Source organism: Lissotriton helveticus, chromosome 8, assembly GCF_964261635.1.
Source record: "Lissotriton helveticus chromosome 8, aLisHel1.1, whole genome shotgun sequence".
NCBI lineage: Eukaryota > Metazoa > Chordata > Amphibia > Caudata > Salamandridae > Lissotriton > Lissotriton helveticus.
In genome coordinates this window covers 618,411,126-618,431,017 of record NC_136069.1, presented here as the reverse complement: position 1 = coordinate 618,431,017, position 19,892 = coordinate 618,411,126, and the positions used below count along the sequence as shown (strand labels likewise).

Sequence of the window (19,892 nt, the reverse complement as noted above, 5' to 3'; positions counted from 1 at the left end):
CCCACCCAGCAAATTACATTTTCATCATCCATTCCATCTGGCTTGACAGCGCTTCCTCGTGGATCCCAGAATGTTGAATCACAAACCCAATTAAAACCGCCCGCCAACAAAAGCAACCAGGTACCCCACCCCCTCCGGTTCACAGTCCTCCATCCAAACCATGATATCGTCGCCATTTCCCCCACACTCTATGAAACTTCTTGGGGCACCCCCTCGCCTTATATGTAACCCTCTCTGCTGCCATATATAAGTCCATACCCCTTCTCCACTCATAGAGCCCTGGCAGGGTGGGGGCCCCCCACGCCACATTCCTCTTAGCTACCACCATGGCCAGAACAAGAAAAATCAGGAGCGGGCGACCCAGGTCAATATCATTTGTAATACCTAGGAGGACCAATTTGGGATCTAATAGTAGGGTGACCTCTAAAACCTTGCCCACCTCCTTCAGGACCCCTGCCCAGTACTGTTGTATGTCTGTGCACTGCCAAACAATGTGAAAGAAATCCCCCCCTCCTGTGTACATCTGAGGCATCGTGTCATTGGCCCTCCCCATACGGTGTAGGCGTACCCTATCATAGTAGACCCTGTGCAGGATTTTGAACTGGATAAGTCGTAGACGGGACTTAATGGCCACTTCCCTCGGGTGCATCAGGGCTGTGTCCCAATCCACAGTATCCAACTCCCCAACATCCTGTTCCCAAGATGCACTGTTTTACTACACCTTTTTACTATCTTAGACAGAATCTGGAAACTTTTCAATAGCTCTCCCTAACAGTAGAGGTCACTTGCTCTGCCTTGGTGCAGGAACCAACACCATCATATAGTCATTGAAGTCATAAAGCACCCACTCCCTGATGCCCTTTTTCTTTTTTCCACTCTATCGACGCATGTCCAGACCGCCGCCTCCTCAACAATTTGTGTCCTTGTTAAAATTCTTTTGGTGCAGTAGACATATTTCATCTTCCAAACATTCAGGTCCATCACAGACCCCCATATCGGCCTCGGGTGCTGGGGGTCATACCATGACAACAGGTCATGTGGATCCTGCAGGAGCATGCACTCCATGACCAATGAGAGGGGTGCTAAACTCCATATGCCTGGGATTGAGACTATCTTGGAACCAATTGAAAATCCAGACCCAGAATGAAGTTGCCGGAGTTGCAGCTGCCATCAAAGTCATCCTGGAGAAACATAAGAAGCTATCACAACTACAAACGGAATTCTTCTTCGAACGTTAGGTAACCATGGAGTTCTCCAGTGCCTCAGAGCTGCTCATCAGAGCTGAAACTCATCCATCTCCTTTCAATGGATCTGGCGCCTGCAGCTCCTCTGGACCCAGCGCCAATCCACTGACTGCGTGCGCCCAGGCCAGGAGTCAGCACCCAGGCCTCAACGCTATCGGCAATACCTAGAGTTTCTGAAACCTGAAATGAACCTTTGGTTAAGTTTTGGAACGGTTAGTTTGATGTTTTTGCGGGGCCATAGGCCCCTCTGGAGCACCTTCGAGCTCCATGGGTTCTGTGGTTTTCATCTTTGAGGCAACTTCAGAAGATTTCAATCTGGCTCCCTTTGCCCCTTATATCTCTGCTCCTAATCTGGCTCCGATTACAGTTCCCACTTCAGGTAATGAACAACAACTGACACCAATGCCATCCCCTTCCACTATTTACACCGGCTGATCTCTATCAGTGCCGCATTAATCTTCACTAGCTGCACCACCGACACAGCAACTGAAGACTCAAGGCCATGCCTTGACCCTTAGCCTCTAATGGAGCTCTGTGCTCCTGTGCATAGATCTAGGTGAGATGCTCAACACTTCTTGGAAGAAGGTCAAGTTTTGTTGACTCCGTACTGATGATGATCACTCTGGGCCTATGGACCCTGACTAAACCAAACTCACAGATGCTTGTGGTTTTGATACTTCATCAAGTCGAAAATATACTCTCTGCAGACCTCTTATCTCTGGCAGTTACCTCATATTGCAAAATATGAAGGCAGCTAAGGTCCTTGAACTTCCTTTTCCTTCCACAGATACCAAATCTGGTAGGTTGTTAGAGGTATTGCATCCAAGTTCTCACACTTCTAAACCCTTACTCACCTAAATGAAGTACCAGCTGAGCCCATTCTTGCAGCTTGTGAGAAACCAACCTCATCTCCTGTTGTTAATTGTGTAGTACGCAGAAAATGTAGGCTGGTGCTTGGTTATTCTGCCTTCTGAAGGATACTTTTAACCGCAGATTTCACACCATATGAATATTCCCCAGGCATCAGACTTGTTCCGGAAAGATTAAAGCAGTACTCTTACGTGTTGGTCGGTGGTATCATCTGACTCCTCGCTGACGTAGTTCTGCTCCGTGAGTGGAGACGCATATAAGAGCCGCCCATTCTCGCTGATGTCAGTTTCTGTCCATGCCTGCTGACAAAAATCTGGTGCTCTCCATTTTCCAGTGTGCAAGGGACAGTGTCACCCACTAAGCCGACAGGTTTCAAACTGTGTAGGGACTGAAGCAATAAGTTATCTGTGGCAAAGTATGCTTATGGTCTGTGGGGTAGGGCACAACACCAGGGTCTGTAACTCCACATGAACCTGAAAGCCATACAGGACACTGAGGCCAAACTTTGTGAAGCAAAACACAAGAAGACTCGTAATGCAACTTGTCGAAGTTTAACTGAAATTCCCATTCCTGTTTCTGAAGTAATTCCGGGGGTAGATCATCAGCATAGGATGTCAAAGCAGCAGTCTGCCCCCTCCCGCAACTCTCAAACTCCAAAAAGTATGTGAGGGTGACTCTCTCCCAATCTCCATTAGAGACGATTCTGAGTCTGGTCCTGGTGCACCCCAAATTTCCAAGTCCAGAAAATAGAAACCTTATGAGAGGCTATGCTGATAATTTTCAGCACTTTACTGGCTCCCTCTGGCATGGTTTTGGCTTCCAAATATCCCCAGGGTCATCTAGTCAAACTTCCACAGCTGGTTGTGCCCTCTGTGCCCCTTGCACCTGTATTGGGTTTAGTGCTTACTCCAGTCACAGAATCATCCTTAATTCTGGTTTCCTTTGCCTCCCACCGGTTTCTACGCTGAAGGAGGATGCCATCTGACTATGAGCAGATTCCGTCACGACCTTGACCGAGAGCGCGCCCAGCTATGACTGGAACACAACCGATGGGCAATCCTTCAGATTCCAATACTTTACCCTTACCACTTGGTATGGCTAAAACTTTACACAGTCTTTGTCAGTGAATTGAACAATGGCAATTATTACTATGTTCCCCAAAATAATGAGGGAAAGTGGTATGTAGCACTTCAAAATGCCAGTGGTCTGGGTACTGCCCTAGATACTGGCCTTGTGTCTTGTCTTGGTCCTGCTACGGAGAAAGTGCCTCCTCTACAGTTTTGAGAAGAGTGTCAGAAGTTTTAGACTGGGGTCTACCCACTATGTTGGTCACTGAGGTTCTCCAATCAGATCAGGCCCCGACAGAACCCTTGCTACCATTTAATGAAGCCCTTACAGATACCCTTTTGAGCAAATGGTCAAAACCATGCTCAGCTCTGCCTGCTAATAAGCCGGTTGCTCATCCCACACTCGGTAACCTTTTCTTTCTTACTCAACATCTCGCCCAAGAAAGCTTGGTGACACAGGCATTCACAAGCAGAGTAAACTCCAACACTTTTGATTCCACTTCACCTGATAATGAATCTAAATAAATAGACATTTGGAAAACAGTTTTTTCCTCCTTGAGATTGATGAAGCGGACTACTCTCAAGCCCTTTAGAATACAGGGGCATTCGTTTTACCTACTGTCCCAGAAGACCTTTGGGTGTCCCTTACACAGGTCATTCAGGATGGTTTCCATGTTGCAAAATGGGCCAAATGTTAGGGTTTGAACACAACCAAATGTTAAGGTCGAGAGATGGCCACTATTTTGGCTCTTCAGTGTCATGCCTAGATGGTCAGTGGGCTTCTCTGGGGATAGCCACTGGACATGCTGTTTGACGATACTCAAGTTTTTGTTGAAAAATTAGCCCTGAAATGGTTCAAGGAGAGCAGAGACGCGGCACATTCCTTTGGCCTTTCTGTACCCAAAACACAATTCCACCAGCAATTTCACCCTTTCCGTGGCAATGATCAGGGTTTTCCATTCCGTGGACACCAGTCTTCTCCATCAGCCCAGCAGGCTTTTGTGGTTGAGGCCATCGTTCCCAGAAACAATGATCAGGACAACTGTGTTAGAAAATGCCCTCTTTTTGCATGGCTGCCCCCCACTTTTTGCTAAACTACTGATATACTTTGACTGAATGTGCCCTCGGTTGCTGCCGAACAGGTACCTAGGGCCTATGTTCTTTCCCTAAACTGCACTGAAGACCAAACCCAATTGGCACTCTTTGGCCACAAGTCAGTCCCTTATAAAAGGTACCAAGGGCACTGTTGCCAGGGAAGGCCCCTAAGGGCTGCAGCACTTATTGTGACACCCTTAGAGGCCCTGTACCTTTACACACACACTTTCAGCCTCTATCGCGGGTTTCGGTCAGAATTACCCTGAGGGTGCTGTGCCTCATGGCCTCCTGCAAGGTCTCTTTCAGCATCGGGGAGAGCCTTGGTTAGATCTGTTCGCCACCGAAGAGAGTGCGCAATGTCAGCAGTTCTGCACATTGGAATTTCCAAGGTGGAACTCGCTAGGCGACGCATTTCATCACGAGTGGAGTAGCGGTCTAATATACGCCTTTTTGCCGGTACCACTTCTACCCAGTGTGCTAATGAAGATTAGGCGCGACCGGGCTCAAGTAATTCTTGTGGCTCCAGACTGGCCGCAAAGAGTCTGGTACCCCGAGCTCTTGAGCATGGCCATCAATTCTCTGATCAGACTGCTTCTTCGGCAGGATCTTCTGTTGCAGCAGCAGGGGACAGTCCTCCAGCCGAACCTGTCCAGCCTCCACCTCCTTCCGTGGAGATAGAGCGGCGATGGTTGACAGCTTTTGACCTTCCTCCCAAAGTCTGTAACGTCATCTTTAGACCCAGGTTTCCCTCCACTAAAATGATGTACGCCTGTTGATGGAACAAATTTGTAGCATGGTGCACAGCAAAGGCTGTGGATCCAGTTTCTGCCCCTCCTTGAGGTTCTCCTTTTCATTTTTACTTTGGCCCAGCAGGGCTCTGCTCTGGGCAGTCTTAAAGGTTATCTTTTGGTCATTTCAGCCTTTCTTGGCCTTCCTAATCATCCTTCTCTTTTCAAGTCCCGTATTGTAAACAGATTTTTGAATGGTATTACTCATCTCTTTCCTCCTTCTTTCATAATGCCCCATTGGGACTTAAATCGTGTCCTTACTGATCTGGTGTGCGCTCCTTTGAGCCACTGCATAATTGTCCTCTACGTCTTCTTACTTTAGAGACTGCTTTCCTTCCTCCCATCACCTCTGCTCTGAGGATGAGTGAGCTTCAAGCCCTGTCTTCCAAACCTCCCTTTCTTGCTGCATCCAGACAAAGTGACCCTTCGTACTAGGCCCTCTTTTCTGCCAAAAGTATTTAACTCTTTCCACATATGTCAGACCATCATGTTGCCCACCTCCTTCCTGCCTCCACACCTTGCCAAAGAGTAGGAGAGACTCCACTGGCTGGGCCCAAAACGTGCACTGTCCTTCTACCTTGACTGCACCAAAGATTCCCAGGTGGGCGATCAACTCTCCGTGGGTTATGTGGGTGCTAAGAAAGGTCGGACCAAACACAAACGTACCATTTCTTGATGGATTGTCCTATGCATCAAAATCTGCTGCTATTTGGCGAAAAAGGACCCTCAAGTAGGACTACACGCTACTCTACTAGGGCGACGGAAGTCACTACTGCTTTGGGATGTGAAGTGCCGCTGATTGATATATCCCAGGCGGCCACATGGGTATATCTGCACATGTTCACAAAACATTACTGCCTGAACAACCAAGTCCGGAGGGACTGCTTTTTTGGGCATTCTGTTTTCCAGGACTTCCTGGTGTGAACTTAGTTTACAGACCCACCGCTGGGGTTGGCATTGCTGGGGTATCTATTCTACAGGTAAGGAATCTATAACTTCAGTCTCTTTCAGATGAACAAGTTACTTACCTTCGGGAGCGATGTATCTGTTAGAGACATATGTAGTTATAGATTCCTTATCGCCCCACCCTTCCTCCCCGTTTTTCCAACTGACTTCTAGGGATAGGAACTCCTTTCTAGGTCCCTAGTTATGTGCACCAGTGGTCAGCATGTTGCATGGCTCTGCGCTTCTGGCATGGAAAGTAGTGTCAGAACTGACGTCAGCACGCAGGGGCAGCGTCTAATTAGACATCGCAACGTCATGCCGGCGACCACGACGACGGGCGTGGAGTTGACTGACCCCACCTGCAGACGCGCAGGGATACTGCTACAAAAATAATTCTCTGGATCCAGTCTGACGCCTGGGGGTAAGTCTACTGGTAAGGAATCTATAACTACATATGTCTCTTACAGATACATCATTACCGAAGGTAAGTAATTTGTTCTTTAGGCACACAAGCGCCCACCACCCAGCCTCTTCTACTCCTCATCTTACTTTTCCTTCATATGCTTTCATTGTTTAACATTTCACGGTTTAGTCTACATATTTTGCACAGTTTTGTGCTGCATAGATTTGCACCTCATACCTCTAACACTTAATATCTTTTAACCCTTTTGGCAGAATTAATCAGGCAGCCTCGTACATAACGTGTAAAAATGACATTGCACTTGATACTTATTACCTAATAATATGGAGGCTATTTTATTGCTCTGCCACATGAATGAAACAATTGAAACTGATAAAATTAGTGTTATTTTTTGCTTGTGCCTACTGTGCTGTTTGTTGTGGTAGCATGGGCATTGTGCATCGCAGGCTGCATTTAAAACACTAAAATGGTCGAGATGCTTCTTAACATCGATTTCTTTTTGCAGCAGGCAATGAACTTGATGAGGATCTGGAGATTGTTGAAGAGGCAGCATTGCAGGTATAACCCATTCTTAGTAATATAACTTGCTCTTCGTATTGCGCTTTGTACCTCACTTATGCCTTTTCTAAGCACTGTAAACAACAGGTGTAACTAATGGTACCTAATTTTATTTAATATAAATGGAAGGAAGTCTAAGCAGGCCTTGCAGAAAGTCGAGGTTGTGGTCTGCCGATGAATATCCATCATTACCATTGTAGTTAAATGAATCTGGAGTCATTACTTCGAGGCAAGTACATCAGGAGTACCTTTACATTATAGGCCATAATTGTCCAGGATTGCATTGTTTTTGCACCTCTCAAGGGTGTGCAAATGTAATTCAATCCTTGAGATGTGATTTTTCTAGTCAAGCAAGGCCGCCTTGCGTGGCCCGAGCAGCTTGATAAATCCAGAATAAAACGGCGCAGCGCAAATCGCTGCATTGCGTAACTGCCCCAGGGAGGCGTTCCATGGGTATTCCCGCACATCCGATGGATTTTTACGCATTCCCAGATTTACCATAAGTGGTACATATTGAAATCCACCAAAACTGCTATGCCTCTCCAGGTGAGACGCAACGAGGAGACATATGTTTATTTATCCTTCTTACTTACTCTTTCTGCAGATCAAATAGAAAGAGGAAAATGCCTCTCGGGATTGTTATTTGTGAAGGACGAAGTCCCTTCCTGCACAAAACAATCCTGCATACAACGCCTGCACCCTTGTAAGGGTGCTTGCTTTGGCACCAGGCAGAACATTTTGCCCCAACGCAGGGGAAAGGAAGGAATGTGCCATACAATGTAAATACTCTGCCCTTTCCCTATGGTGCAGAACAGCAAGGTGTGCTGTGCTGTGTGATTTAATGAAAAATGTGTCCTTATGTTTTTATAATTTTTTTTGCATCCTTAACTTGTAGCCAGGAAGGAATGCGAGCAACTCCAGAGTCTGGTATGCTTCTGTGATATTTGGGGGATTTTTTTATTCAGACAGATAAAGTTGAAAGGTTTTGACTCAGATGAGTCTTTTTTACACAAACTTTCCTACGAAGGTGTGAGAAGTTGGCCTGATATATGATGCTCACTAGTTCTAGTGATCACCTTGTATCAGTCCAAACAACCCTTATGGTGATAGGTTGTAAGTCAACCTTATAGACCAGCTATCCTAATGGTAGCACGGACAAAGCAGTCTCAGGCTAAACTCTTTTGGCATGTGAAGCCAGCTGTTTTACCACATATAACCCCTTGAATACCAGATGAAAGGACACCACACAGGTTGTTATGAAAATAAACAATATATTTATTAATAACAAACACCTCTGAGCTCTTTGAGATCAGAGGGCTAAGCACATGACAATCTCTTAGGAAAAATACGTTTAAGTTGAACAATTTACAATGGTGCCCTTGGGGCACGACAAACCATATACTAAGTACAAGTCAAATAGTCAAATAAGCTTTATTCGGTTTTTAGTTTAAAACCATAAGAGCAGCAAGAAAGAAAAATACATACATACAAAGATGACTCATCAAATCATTTGCAGGATTAAAAGAAGTCAATGATTAAAATGCACAAGAAACAATTAACTAATCAGGTCAAAATACGTGAATAGTCAAGGATTAAAACAAAAAAGTAAAAAAGTAAGAAAAAAGTAAAAAAAATTAATGGCACAAGGTACCCGGGATCCCCTTTCACCAAGAATTATTGTTCAGTGACATTAGTCTTGGTAGCGACGTGTACCGGGGGCTGGGATAAAAATCATGCAGATCCCAAATGCAAATGGGACCATCTCCTTCTTTAGGCTGGGAGGAACGGAGGTAGGGGACAATGTTCCTATCCTTAAATTTAATTAAAATCAAGTCCCCCGAAATGTCTTTGGGCAGCGTACCTAGCCACCCCACCCTCCTGACACTCAGGATTCCGCCATCTAGTGCAGGTGGCAACGGTCTGTTGTGTTTTAACCAAAAAATCGCTTTGTTAAGCAAGTCCTGATGAGTTTCAATTTTGCCGTGACTCAATGCAGGGGCCCCAGAGAGAACAGTCACGAATGGAGCGGCTTCGGGGGGTAGATTGATGCAGTGCCTTCTATCAGGTGTGGTCCTAGGTGCTCTATGAGGTACGAGTACGGGGTTAAGAGTAACATTCTGGCCTCTTGGAATGAGTGTAACGAAGGGGGGTTCCAAAGTTTGATTTTTTCTGCATGCAGTGGGTTTGGACTTTTCGTAGTTGATAGAGGGAGTAGGGCGAATAGGTGCATCAATTTTATCGGTTGATGAATAGTTCTTTTTTATTGTTTTTTCGATAAGGGTCAACCTGTCCCCTAGATCGTTGATTTTTATGATCAAAGGTGATTATGATCAAAGGTGATAAAGCCGAGATTAACAGTTGCTCAATCTGAGCCAGTAAGTTCTTAGCCGGTGTTAGTGTAATTGAGTTAGAGGGGCACAATGGGGGGCTAATGCACATTTTGTCCACCTCAACATTTGGTAGATTATCATCGTTGGCCTTATTTTTGACCTCAGCATGCTCCCTTTTGCTGGTTGATTCCCGGGACATGGTGTTGGTTTGAGCATGAGTTTTATTGGGGGATAAAGGTACATCAAATAGAGTGCAATTAAGTTGGTCAGCGTCTGTACCCAATTTAGGAGGGGTCAAGGCTTCCGGTACATACTTTGTGCCACACAGGGCATTCAGCTCCTCCCAAATGGACATGACTAGTGGAAAACACTGCTACTTAGGAGTCAATGGACAAATGGATTGGCAGAATTATAGGAAGGTTAAAAACATAGGTACCTCCTCGTCCATAGAAACCAAGTGGGGTGGCCCGTCCCGTCCTCCGCTGGCCTCTGAGGGCCACAGAGGGCCCGCCCTTTGCCCGGGCTTCGCCTGGCTCGCCCCGCGCGCGCCCCACGCTGCGGGAGCTGCTAGGCGTTATATAGTGACGTCAGCTGTGAGGGCGTCCCTCCCCTCTGTCACAGGTGAAGAGCGCACGGGCTCCTGGTCAGTGGAGTCCCGTGCGCTAGGCGGCAGAAATTCTCCCAAGTTAGGATTCCCCTCCTGGGGCGGCAGATTTCCCCCTCGTCACAGGAGCAGTGTGATAGCCCCTCCTTGGGCAGGAAACAGCAGCGTGAGCACCCGCTCGGGACTGCGATGCGGGACCCGCGCCAGCGGGTTCCGCGAGGTGTGATATGGCCTGGCTGTCGTGACGTCAGCTGCGAGGGCGTCCCTCCCCTCTGTCACAGGTGAAGAGCGCACGGGCTCCTGGTCAGTAGAGTCCCGTGCGCTAGGCGGCAGCAATTCTCCCAAGTTAGGATTCCCCTCCTGTGGCGGCAGATTTCCCCCTCGTCACAGGAGCAGTGTGATAGCCCCTCCTTGGGCAGGAAACAGCAGCGTGAGCACCCGCTCAGGACTGCGATGCGGGACCCCCTCGGGACTGCGATGCGGGACCCCCTCGGGACTACTAAGTAAGTGGAAGGTGAAAGTCGATAGAAGGAATGGAGCTGTCCAGAGGCTGGAGGTTCGCTAGGACTACGCTAGATGCTGTCGTCGCGATCAGGTGAAAAGTGGACGCTTGTCTCTGCAGCCACGTGGACCAGGAGGTGTCTTCGACGACCAGGATGGAGGCACGAGCTGTCCCACGCAGGCTCTCGCTGTCGGCGGTGTTGGATCCGGAATCGGCGTCAACAGGCCTTGGAAAAGGCAACCCACGCGGTGAGTGGAAACTGCATCTGGAGTGGACCAGGAGGGTCCGGGGTGCTCCTCTTTTGGAAGGGAGCAAGGGCCAGTCTCGAGCAACCAGACCAGCAGTAAAGGTTTCAAAGTTCGTCGTCTAGGAGGCCACTAGCCAGCCGGCAAGTGACCAGACAACGCGTCAAGCAGCAAACAAGCAGAAGGGCACCACGCAGATCTCGTGGATGCTGGAGGGCTGGTCTTCGGTGCAGGAGCTGCTCGGGGCTGGGGCTTCTCAGTCCCCATAGCACTTCGTCGAGGTTACCTCAGAAGTCGTGCTGGAAGCGAAGTGCAGCTTCTTTCAAGATGGCCGGTCCCACGTGTCTCGTCGCACCCACGGATCTCAGCTGTGCTGCAGATGTAGGTAGAGGTCGGAGAGGTCTGGGAGTCCGGGTCTCGTTGGGCTCTGAAGTCTGGATCCTCGAGGGAAGACGACAAAGTGAAGCCGCTGGACGCTTGATGGTGCCTGCTTGTGCAGGGTGGACACTCCTTGCCCACAAGGGAGATTTCTTAAGTCTTCTGTGTAGAAAGTCGAAGTCCAGAGTTTCTTCTTGTAGAGTTTCAGTTCAGGATTAAACTAATTTGGAATGGGACCAGCTCCTACCTTTATTCCCCTAAAGGGGGCTGCACTACTGACTAGGTCCCTCCCCTGGGTGGGGCCAGGAAGGGGGGTGGCTACACCCCCCTCTCCTTTGTCCGGGTTTCGCGCCAGAGCTGGGGCAGGGATGCCCCAGCAACTGGTTTGAACCGGTGTATGCACAGGACACCTTGTGTGCCCCGGGCATGTCTCATTCCTTTCAGGCCTGTCCTACCCAATACACAAAATCCTGTCTGGGGTGGTGCTAGCACCTCCCAAGGCAGGAAACCCTTTGTCCCAGCCTCCCTCGCTGGAAGGACTCCCAGCTGCAGGAGGTCAGACTTGTGTCTGTGGTGGCAGCATCCATTTTGTGATGCCAAGGCTCGAGTTAACTTTAACCGGGGTTCTCAGTTACATACATGTCGTGTCCCACTAGAAGGGTGAAATACTACCCCCGTCGCCAGAATTGGCGAGGGGGTAGTATTCCAATTCGTATGACACCTTACTCGACATGTTTTGATAATGTTATACCAGAGTTAGCATTTAACCGCGAGGATTATAATGCACTTAAGAGTATATGGGGGAGAGACTAAAATAAACGCCGCCACCGCCGAGAGTCACTTACCTGCAGAGAGGGCTCCTGTTGATTCAGCCGCCACCGCCAAGAGTCACGAAGGTACTTTGACTCCGCGCCGCCGCTCCGGGGGACTACAGCACCCGGCAGGCCTCGCGGCGGCGCGTGCAGGGTGACGCAGGACGCGCCAGAGAGCGCCAACGGGGCCATAAAGGAGTGAGAAGCCCCGCGTCGCGGGACGCGAGCGGGACGCCCGGACAAAGGGCGGGCCCTCTACGGCCCTCATCGGCAGGAGGAGGCTGGGCTGGGCCATAAACGCTGCAGAAAATTGAAAAAGACGCCTCTCCAAGTAAGACTTGCACTCTAGTTGCTTCTTTGTTTAGTTAACATACCGGTTTTGTGTGGAAAACGCTAATTATGCCTAAGAAACAAGTGGAAGCTCAGTCAAACACTATTAACAATTACTTGGTGCAGACCATTAAAAAGATAAACACGCAAAGAAGAGAATCCCTGGGACTGAGCCAGTCCCCTGATATGCGATGTTTATCTCCTTCTGCATCTATCCTGATTGATGACACTATCCTGCAAGAAGCTCATTGTGTGGATATTAGTAGCGGTTCTATTCCCCAAGGCTCTATTGACACATGTGATAATGTTACTCCAGCACTTGAAGGATTAAACGAAGAGGCTGAGGGAAACATAGACACAGACAATGAATTTGAACTAGAAAAACAGATCTGTGCCTCAGCGGATGAGCAGTCCCCTACAAGACAAAATGTTAGGCCAAAACGACAATGTACTAAAAAAAAAACAAAGCGGGTGGGGCTACGTCCAGGGGCAAAACGGAAGAGGGTTACTACTCCAAAAGCTAAGTCAGTGATTTGTGATGAGGACTCACCCAGATTATCTCTTGAGGATGCCTTTTTCGAAAAAATTAGTGAATTCCTTGAGACAAAAATTAATACCATCATCAAACCTCTAATATCAAAAATTGATAAATTGCAAGCAGAGGTAAAAAAGTTGGGCGGACTTCATACTTTGGTCGCTGATGGGGTAGAAAATATAACTAAAATTGTTACACATTTAAATCACAACACAGGGGGAAAAGCTACTGGAGATGTTGTAACTGAAAAAGCAGGTAATCAATTGCCAGAGGAGATTCCATCTTCTTATCCACCAACATTGCTTGATAACAGTGAGGGTTCTCTGTTAGTCAACATTCCCACAGATATAATCCCTCTGGCAAATAACCCCTCAGCACAAACGCACACACCAGACCCCCTACAATTTTTCGTAGAAGCTACACCTGTGGTCTTGGTCTTAGCAAATGTCCCTCCATTGGAAGAGGGAATAGTGGAAAGCCCTACTTCCCTTAGTAGTAAGGCTCTACATTGGCTGACTAGTAATACGCGGTTTGCACCAGGGGGGAAGCATCACCTGGCTAGGGTTATTAAGTCAGTAACTAGGGTCCCCTGGTTGGCAAACCGCCCGAAAAAATTCAAAGGGAATTGCGTGGCAGTGAGTTTCTCAGCAAATGAAGTCCTCCCCAATATTCTTGCTAATATATTCCCTCCCCAGCACAGACGGGGCAATGTTGTTCCCCTGACTCTAAAGTTTTTTTATGGCGAGCAGCAGAAAGTCAGCTACCCAAGGACCCCAGCCCCAGGGTGGGATAGTAATTGGGATTCGACTTTCAGATGGGATCAGGAATCAGGGCAAAACATAGCAGCTTACCACCACCATCCAGCACAATTTAACCCGATCGCACATCCCCTTCAACTGTCCAACCGCTATGCTCCACTGTCTTTTTTGGATCAAAACGATTGACTCTCTCCAAGACAGGAAAATAGAGGCGATGACCTTCAGCCTGCATTTAGTCCACCAGTACGGAGTTTTGCAGGCATTGGGGCCTGCAAAATTATGAGATGGAACATCGCTGGTCTTAGAACCAAAATTAATGACAAGAATTGGCTTGACATAATTAGATCCTACGATGTTCTTGCCTTTCAAGAAACGTGGGAAACGTCAGACAGCTTGGTTCTGGACGGCTTTTCCCATTTTTCTGTTCCTGCAGATCCCAGTAATGCAGGAAGGGCAAAGGGAGGCTTGGCCATATATATTTCATTAGACCTTCAAGGAAAGCCAAGATACATTAAATCTAGCTCAAAAGATTGCTTAGCGGTTGAACTATCCATATCAAATTCCTCTCCCATATTATTAGTTAACTTTTATAATTCCCCTGTCAGTCAAACTCTTAACGAGCATTTGGCAACTTTAGAGGAATTCCTGTCTACCCACAGTACCTATGGGTACGAAGTGATCCTCATGGGAGATTTTAACATCCATCCCTGCCATGCGGATTGCTATGTGGAACATGAGGAATTTTCCTCCCCTTCCTCTCCACCACATTTTGAACATACACCACGTGGGCAGATGTTGGAATCGCTTCTAGCCACTTTTAACCTTTATGAATCATCTAGTCGCCCTATAGGCCCGAGGTTATCGACATACGTGGGCAATAATATAGGCACAATTATAGATTATATTTTCTTATCTTCTAGCTGAAGTTAACATCTATAAGGTAGAAACGACGGTTTTTAGTGATCACAATCCTGTGATTTTAGAGATTATATCTCAGGGAGTCTTGGGAAAAAGAAAGGTTGATATTCTATGTGCTACAAAATTAGTCTTAAAAGATCAGAATCGGAGACTGAAGTGGGACCAAGTGACCCCTATCACCTTTTTGCAGGAAACCCTGGTAAAAGTAGAGGGTGAGGTTGCAATCTGTCTGGACAATAAGAATTCTGGCTCCAACATGATTGAGGCCTTTGATGCCATTTGCCGACAGGTCAACTTAGATCTGACCGTCAAGACAAAGGCAAAAGCAGATGGGCTCAGGGGCCCCGGATGGTTCGATTCAAACTGCTCCAAGGCTCACACTATTCTCTTAAAGGCTTTAAAAAATAAACCTAGAGATAAAGCACAGATAGCGTTACTTAGTAAGCAATATAACCACGCTATCAGAGTGAGGAAACTCGAGATAAAAAATGAGGCCTGGAGTGAATTATTATTGCCCGAAACACAACGAGATAGTGCCAAATTTTGGGCAATCATAAATCACCCATATTTCGTAGGACAAAATAACCAGAGAGCAGATTGTGTTATACCAGACGATAAATGGGTGACACATTTCAGCAACATCTACAGTCGCCCTGACATCCCCTCAGATTGCGAGACGCCACTTTTGCAAACAAAAACCATAATCTCAGCCTTTACTCCAGAGGAGGTTAAGAAAGCAATTAACGACACACTCTGCAAAAAGGCACCGGGGCCCGATGGGGTCCCCCCAGATTTTTTCAAAAGTGCTCCTGAATTTAGTACCAAGATTCTTACAAATATTTTTAATGTTACTAGGGACCATATTTTTCCTATCAGTTGGACAAAGTCTACAATAGTACCTATTTTTAAAAAAGGACAAAGGACAGACCCAGCCTGTTATAGGCCAATCTCCCTTATAGATTCAAGTTTTAAGATCCTGGGGAGAGTCCTTTTAGGTAGACTGACCCAGCTCATAGAAGGGAAGGACATTTTATCAAATGCACAATATGGCTTCAGGGCCAAAAGAGGTACTATAGACCAATGCCTAAACCTGGAACTAATTCTAAATAAATATGTGATCGCCAAGGGGGACTCTCTGTACATGGCCTTTATGGACCTCTCATCAGCTTTTGACCTGGTTAACAGGGCTAAGCTGTGGAGGATCCTTCTGGTCATGGGCATTGACCCCCCTTTGGTTGAATATCTAGCTGAAATACACAGGGACCTAAAGACCTCAGTTAGAGTGACTAGGGAAGGAAGATGCACTTGTCACTTCAACTCGGAGAGGGGGGTTAGGCAAGGGTGTATCCTTGCCCCCCTACTTTTCACTCTTTATATAAATGATCTGGAGAAAGTTATGGCTGCATCTCATATTGATATTCCACGTGCAGGTGAAACAAAGTTACCTGTCCTCCTGTACGCGGACGATGCAGTCTTACTAGCACGCTCTGGAGTGGCACTGAATAAACTCCTCTCATCCTTTGGAGATTTCATGACTTCGTTAGACATGAAAACTAATACAGAGAAATCCCATGTGATGATCGCAGGAGTCGCAGGTAGGAAAAGAAAGACTAAAACATTTTTCTGCACAGGGAAAGAGGTTAGGAGAGTCCCATTTTTCCCATATTTAGGGGTGACCTTTGATGAAAAGGGCACTTGGGGCCCCCAGCACTCTGTTAAAAGCAACGCTGTTGCTAGAGCGGCAGCGGGGTTGCTTGGATTTGCTAAGAAATTAGGTGCCCGTCCCATGGAAAGCATTATCAAAGTCTACAAAGCAAAATGTGTGTCCATTGCCCAGTACGGCTCTGCCATTTGGGGGTATACTAGTCACGACAAAATTCAAAAAGCAGAAAATAAATTTCTGAAATCTCTGCTTTCAGTCCCCCAATCGACTCCCACTTACGTATTACATGCAGAGCTAGGTTTGGGCTATATAACGGACACCCTAAAATTAGCCCCAGTTATTGGATGGATGAAAACTTGGCTTAACCAGGAGCTCACATTAAATCATATTATTTTAAAAGATTGTTTAGCCCTGGATAGAGCCCTACATATTCCGTGGGTAAAATTTGTACAAACGCAGTTGACTCTTGCCGGACGTCCGGAGCTTTTTTCTTCTCCAGACTTGATAAATCAGGACGATCTTAAAACAGTAAAAAATACCCTGACTAAGTTATACGTTCTGGAGAGGGAAGCTATAGAGCTTAGAAAACCCACGGTAAGGAAACATTGTATGTTGACATCTGTCCCAGGAATGGAACCATACCTTGTCCTGGTAACTAAATCATACCATCGTTTCCTCCTAACGAGATTTCGTCTTGATTTGATCCATCTTCTTTTGGGCAATTTTAAAAATTGGAGTAGACCTGATGATGCTGAACCATGTGATTGTGACCACTTTTCTACTCAGGACACGACACATTTTATTATGTTTTGTGGACATTATATTGATATCAGAAAAAGATATTTGTTTCCAATCCTGCGTAACCAAGGTTTTATTCAGGTCAAACCAGCTTTGATGTTTTTGCAACTCCTTCCAAGTGTTAAAGTAGCTTTCCATGTCGCTAGTTTTTTAGTTGCAGGAGTACGGATAAAGAAGAACCGTACTAGAGTTAGGCACCTTACTGAATAATGAATATTGACTTCCCTTTTATCTTTTAAAATTTTGTTTTACGGAGGGTCTCTTTTTAAATTTTAAACTTTTTTAATATTTCTTAATATTCTTACATGCTCTATTTGTATATTGTGATTTTAAAATGTTTTTAAATATTGACTATTTGCTGAATTATGTATTAACTTGTGCCTTGATGAATTGCTATGTAATTATGCTCTTTCTTTTATGATTTTTAATAATCGAATAAAGATAATTGACTGACTGACTGACTGAGTATATGGTATAGCGTTATCATGGAACAGCTATTAGGACTTGGTTCCGCAAGCTGCAGACGGGCTCAGCTCATGCCAGAGCACCATCTCACATAATTCCAAGCACTCTGCCTTCAGGATTGATAAGGCCTGCCATAGGAGTGACTGATAGGAATATATGTGTCCATTTTAGGTTTAGATATAGGTATACTATATCTACAGCAAAGGGTGATTACACCACCTTGCCCCAGCTGTCGTGCAGCCAGTTGTGTCTGTTTTAGATGGCCAGCCAGGGGTGGCATAATACATGCTTCAGCCCCTGGTAGGCCCTGGGTACACCTATGCCCTGGGTACCTATAGTGCACTGTACAAGGACTGATAAGGTGGCCCAGTACCAATCAGATATGTACCTAGGGTACATGGAGTCCATTTTAACAGAGAGAGCAGGAAGCCTGGGGTCCTGAATTGCAGGATCCCAGGCCAACTAAGTCAAAACCCAGCAGAACACTAGGCAAAAAGTTGGGGGTTACCATAGTCAGATATCCACCTTCCTACATAACCCCCCCCCCCCAACGAAAGGAGATAAGGCTATCCTTGACCAGGTAAGCCTATATTGCCTGAGTGGCCATATGAGGAGGTGCATGCACTGGCATGGTTACCCCCTATCTCATGGTCCACTAAGCAATCCCTCACCCTAAGGGTATCTGAGGGTCTCCACCATAGGAAATCTCTACCTGTGGTGTGTTTTGGCAAAGTAAAAGGCTGGTGCTGAGATGGAGTACTGAAGTGAGGCTCCACTAATGTTGGGCTCAGCTTCCTCCAATCATCATCCACCATATAGGCCTTTCTTTCCACGACTGAGTTGTGTTGAGCTCTCAGGGTCAACCTCTGGCTACCTAAAGCTGGAGGCTGGGTCCCTCTGTTTGGCTTACTGGAGGGACAGGTCAGGTCTGGGGCCCTTAGGTCCCAAGTTTGGCTGTGCCCAACAGAGTCCATCTGTGGGAGGTCCCTAACTAAGTTTAAGGGGGATCCCTCAGGAGTTTCTAACTTTTTCACCTTGCTAGGGCTGCTAGCTTTGGTGTCCCTAATCTGCTGATGGGGTTGTTCTATTGGACAGGGGGCCCTTTGGGGCTAACTGGCCTCCTTGACCTCTGTAGCCCTGGGCTGACTGAGGCAGGGTAAAGAGGGGCAGGTTACCTGCTCCAGACTGGGTCCCACCTTGGAAGGGTCCACTGACATCAGGGGCTCTGCTAGGCTAGGCCTGACTACCTCTGGGGCAGTTCCTTCACAAGGGGTAAGATCAGTTCCCTGAGGAGGCTGATCCTTTCCTATTGTCTGGTGGGAGGGAGATTTCTCTTCCTCCTCAATGCTCTCTGTTTGTGTGGAGTGATCCATAGTTTCAGGCTTCACAACACAGGAATCAGTTTGAGTTTGGGCTGTGGCCATCACAGCCCCACCAACCTTTTCAGGAAGGTACTCAGTTTGGGTATGGGCTGTTACCATCACAGCCCTGCTAACCTTTTCAGGGAAGGAATCTATTTGAGATTGGGCTGAGACTATCACAGCCCCACCAACCTTTTCAGGGAAGGAATCTATTTGAGATTGGGCTGAGACTGGCACAGCCCTCCTAACCTGTTCAGGAAGATTTACCATTTTAGAATGGGTTTCTTGCTCTACCTCAGCCCAGGCTGAGATCTCTAAATCATTCCCCAGTAGGCAATCTACAGGCAAGTTTGATGACACTGCCACTCTCTTGGGGCCAGTGACACCTCCCCAGCTGAGATTTACCACTGCCATGGGATGATTTTTCTGCACTCCATCAATGTTTGTCACCTGGTATGTGGCACCAGGTATAAGTTGCCTTGAGGGGACTAGACTCTCAGTCACCATGGTGATGCTAGCCCCTGTCTCTCTATAGGCCTCAACTTTCAGACCATTGATGAGGGGCTCCTGTCTGTATTTGCCCAAAGTGTTGGGACAATCAGTGAAGTTGGCAAACCCCATGCCATTTTCACAGACAAGAGTATCTGAGTTAGGGGACCTGGTTAGGCCAGAGTCCCCAGGAACTCCCAAAGTAAAGCCTTCCAAATTCTTTCGGGCACTCCCAGCACCTGGGGGATTACTACTAGTAGTAACAGGAGGCTTGGGAGTGTTACTTGAGGGTATGTTCTCCTTATTGTGGTTCTTTGGGCAACTGCTGTCAGTTTTCCAATGACCTACCTGTTAGCAGGCATGGCAATAAGGTTTCTTCTGGGTAGAGGAAGTGTCTTGGGACCCACCCCCATTCTTGGAGTTTTGGGGCCCTAGGGAAGTCTTCTCTGTAGATTTATCCCCACCTTTCTCTTGAGGCTTGGTAGTCTCTTTCTTTTGGTCACCACCCTGATTCTTAGGCCTAATCCTGGTTCTGACCCATTTGTCTTCCCTCTTACCCAATTCTTGTGGAGAGGTCAGATCAGAGTCTACCAGGTGCTGGTGCAAAAGCTGTTTTTGACAGTTAAGTAAGATTTGCTCTCTCATAATGCGATTGTACAATCCTGTGTAATCAGTAACTTTACTACCCAATAACCAGCCCTCCAGAGCCTTAGTAG

The 19,892-nt window shown here is 46.9% G+C and overlaps 1 protein-coding gene across 5 annotated transcripts in view; it reads left to right on the top strand.

Moving 5' to 3' along the window:
- The window catches only part of MYCBP2 (MYC binding protein 2), a 1,909,483-nt gene that overhangs the window by 884,389 nt on the left and 1,005,202 nt on the right, over window positions 1-19,892 (top strand). For 4 of the 5 annotated variants that reach the window (XM_078657470.1, XM_078657471.1, XM_078657472.1 and 1 more), the window contains one exon: window positions 6,936-6,988. In XM_078657470.1, the coding sequence (XP_078513596.1) occupies window positions 6,936-6,988 (53 nt within the window). The remainder of the gene's footprint in view (window positions 1-6,935; window positions 6,989-19,892) is intronic. The other variant, XM_078657469.1, reaches the window with a different exon arrangement.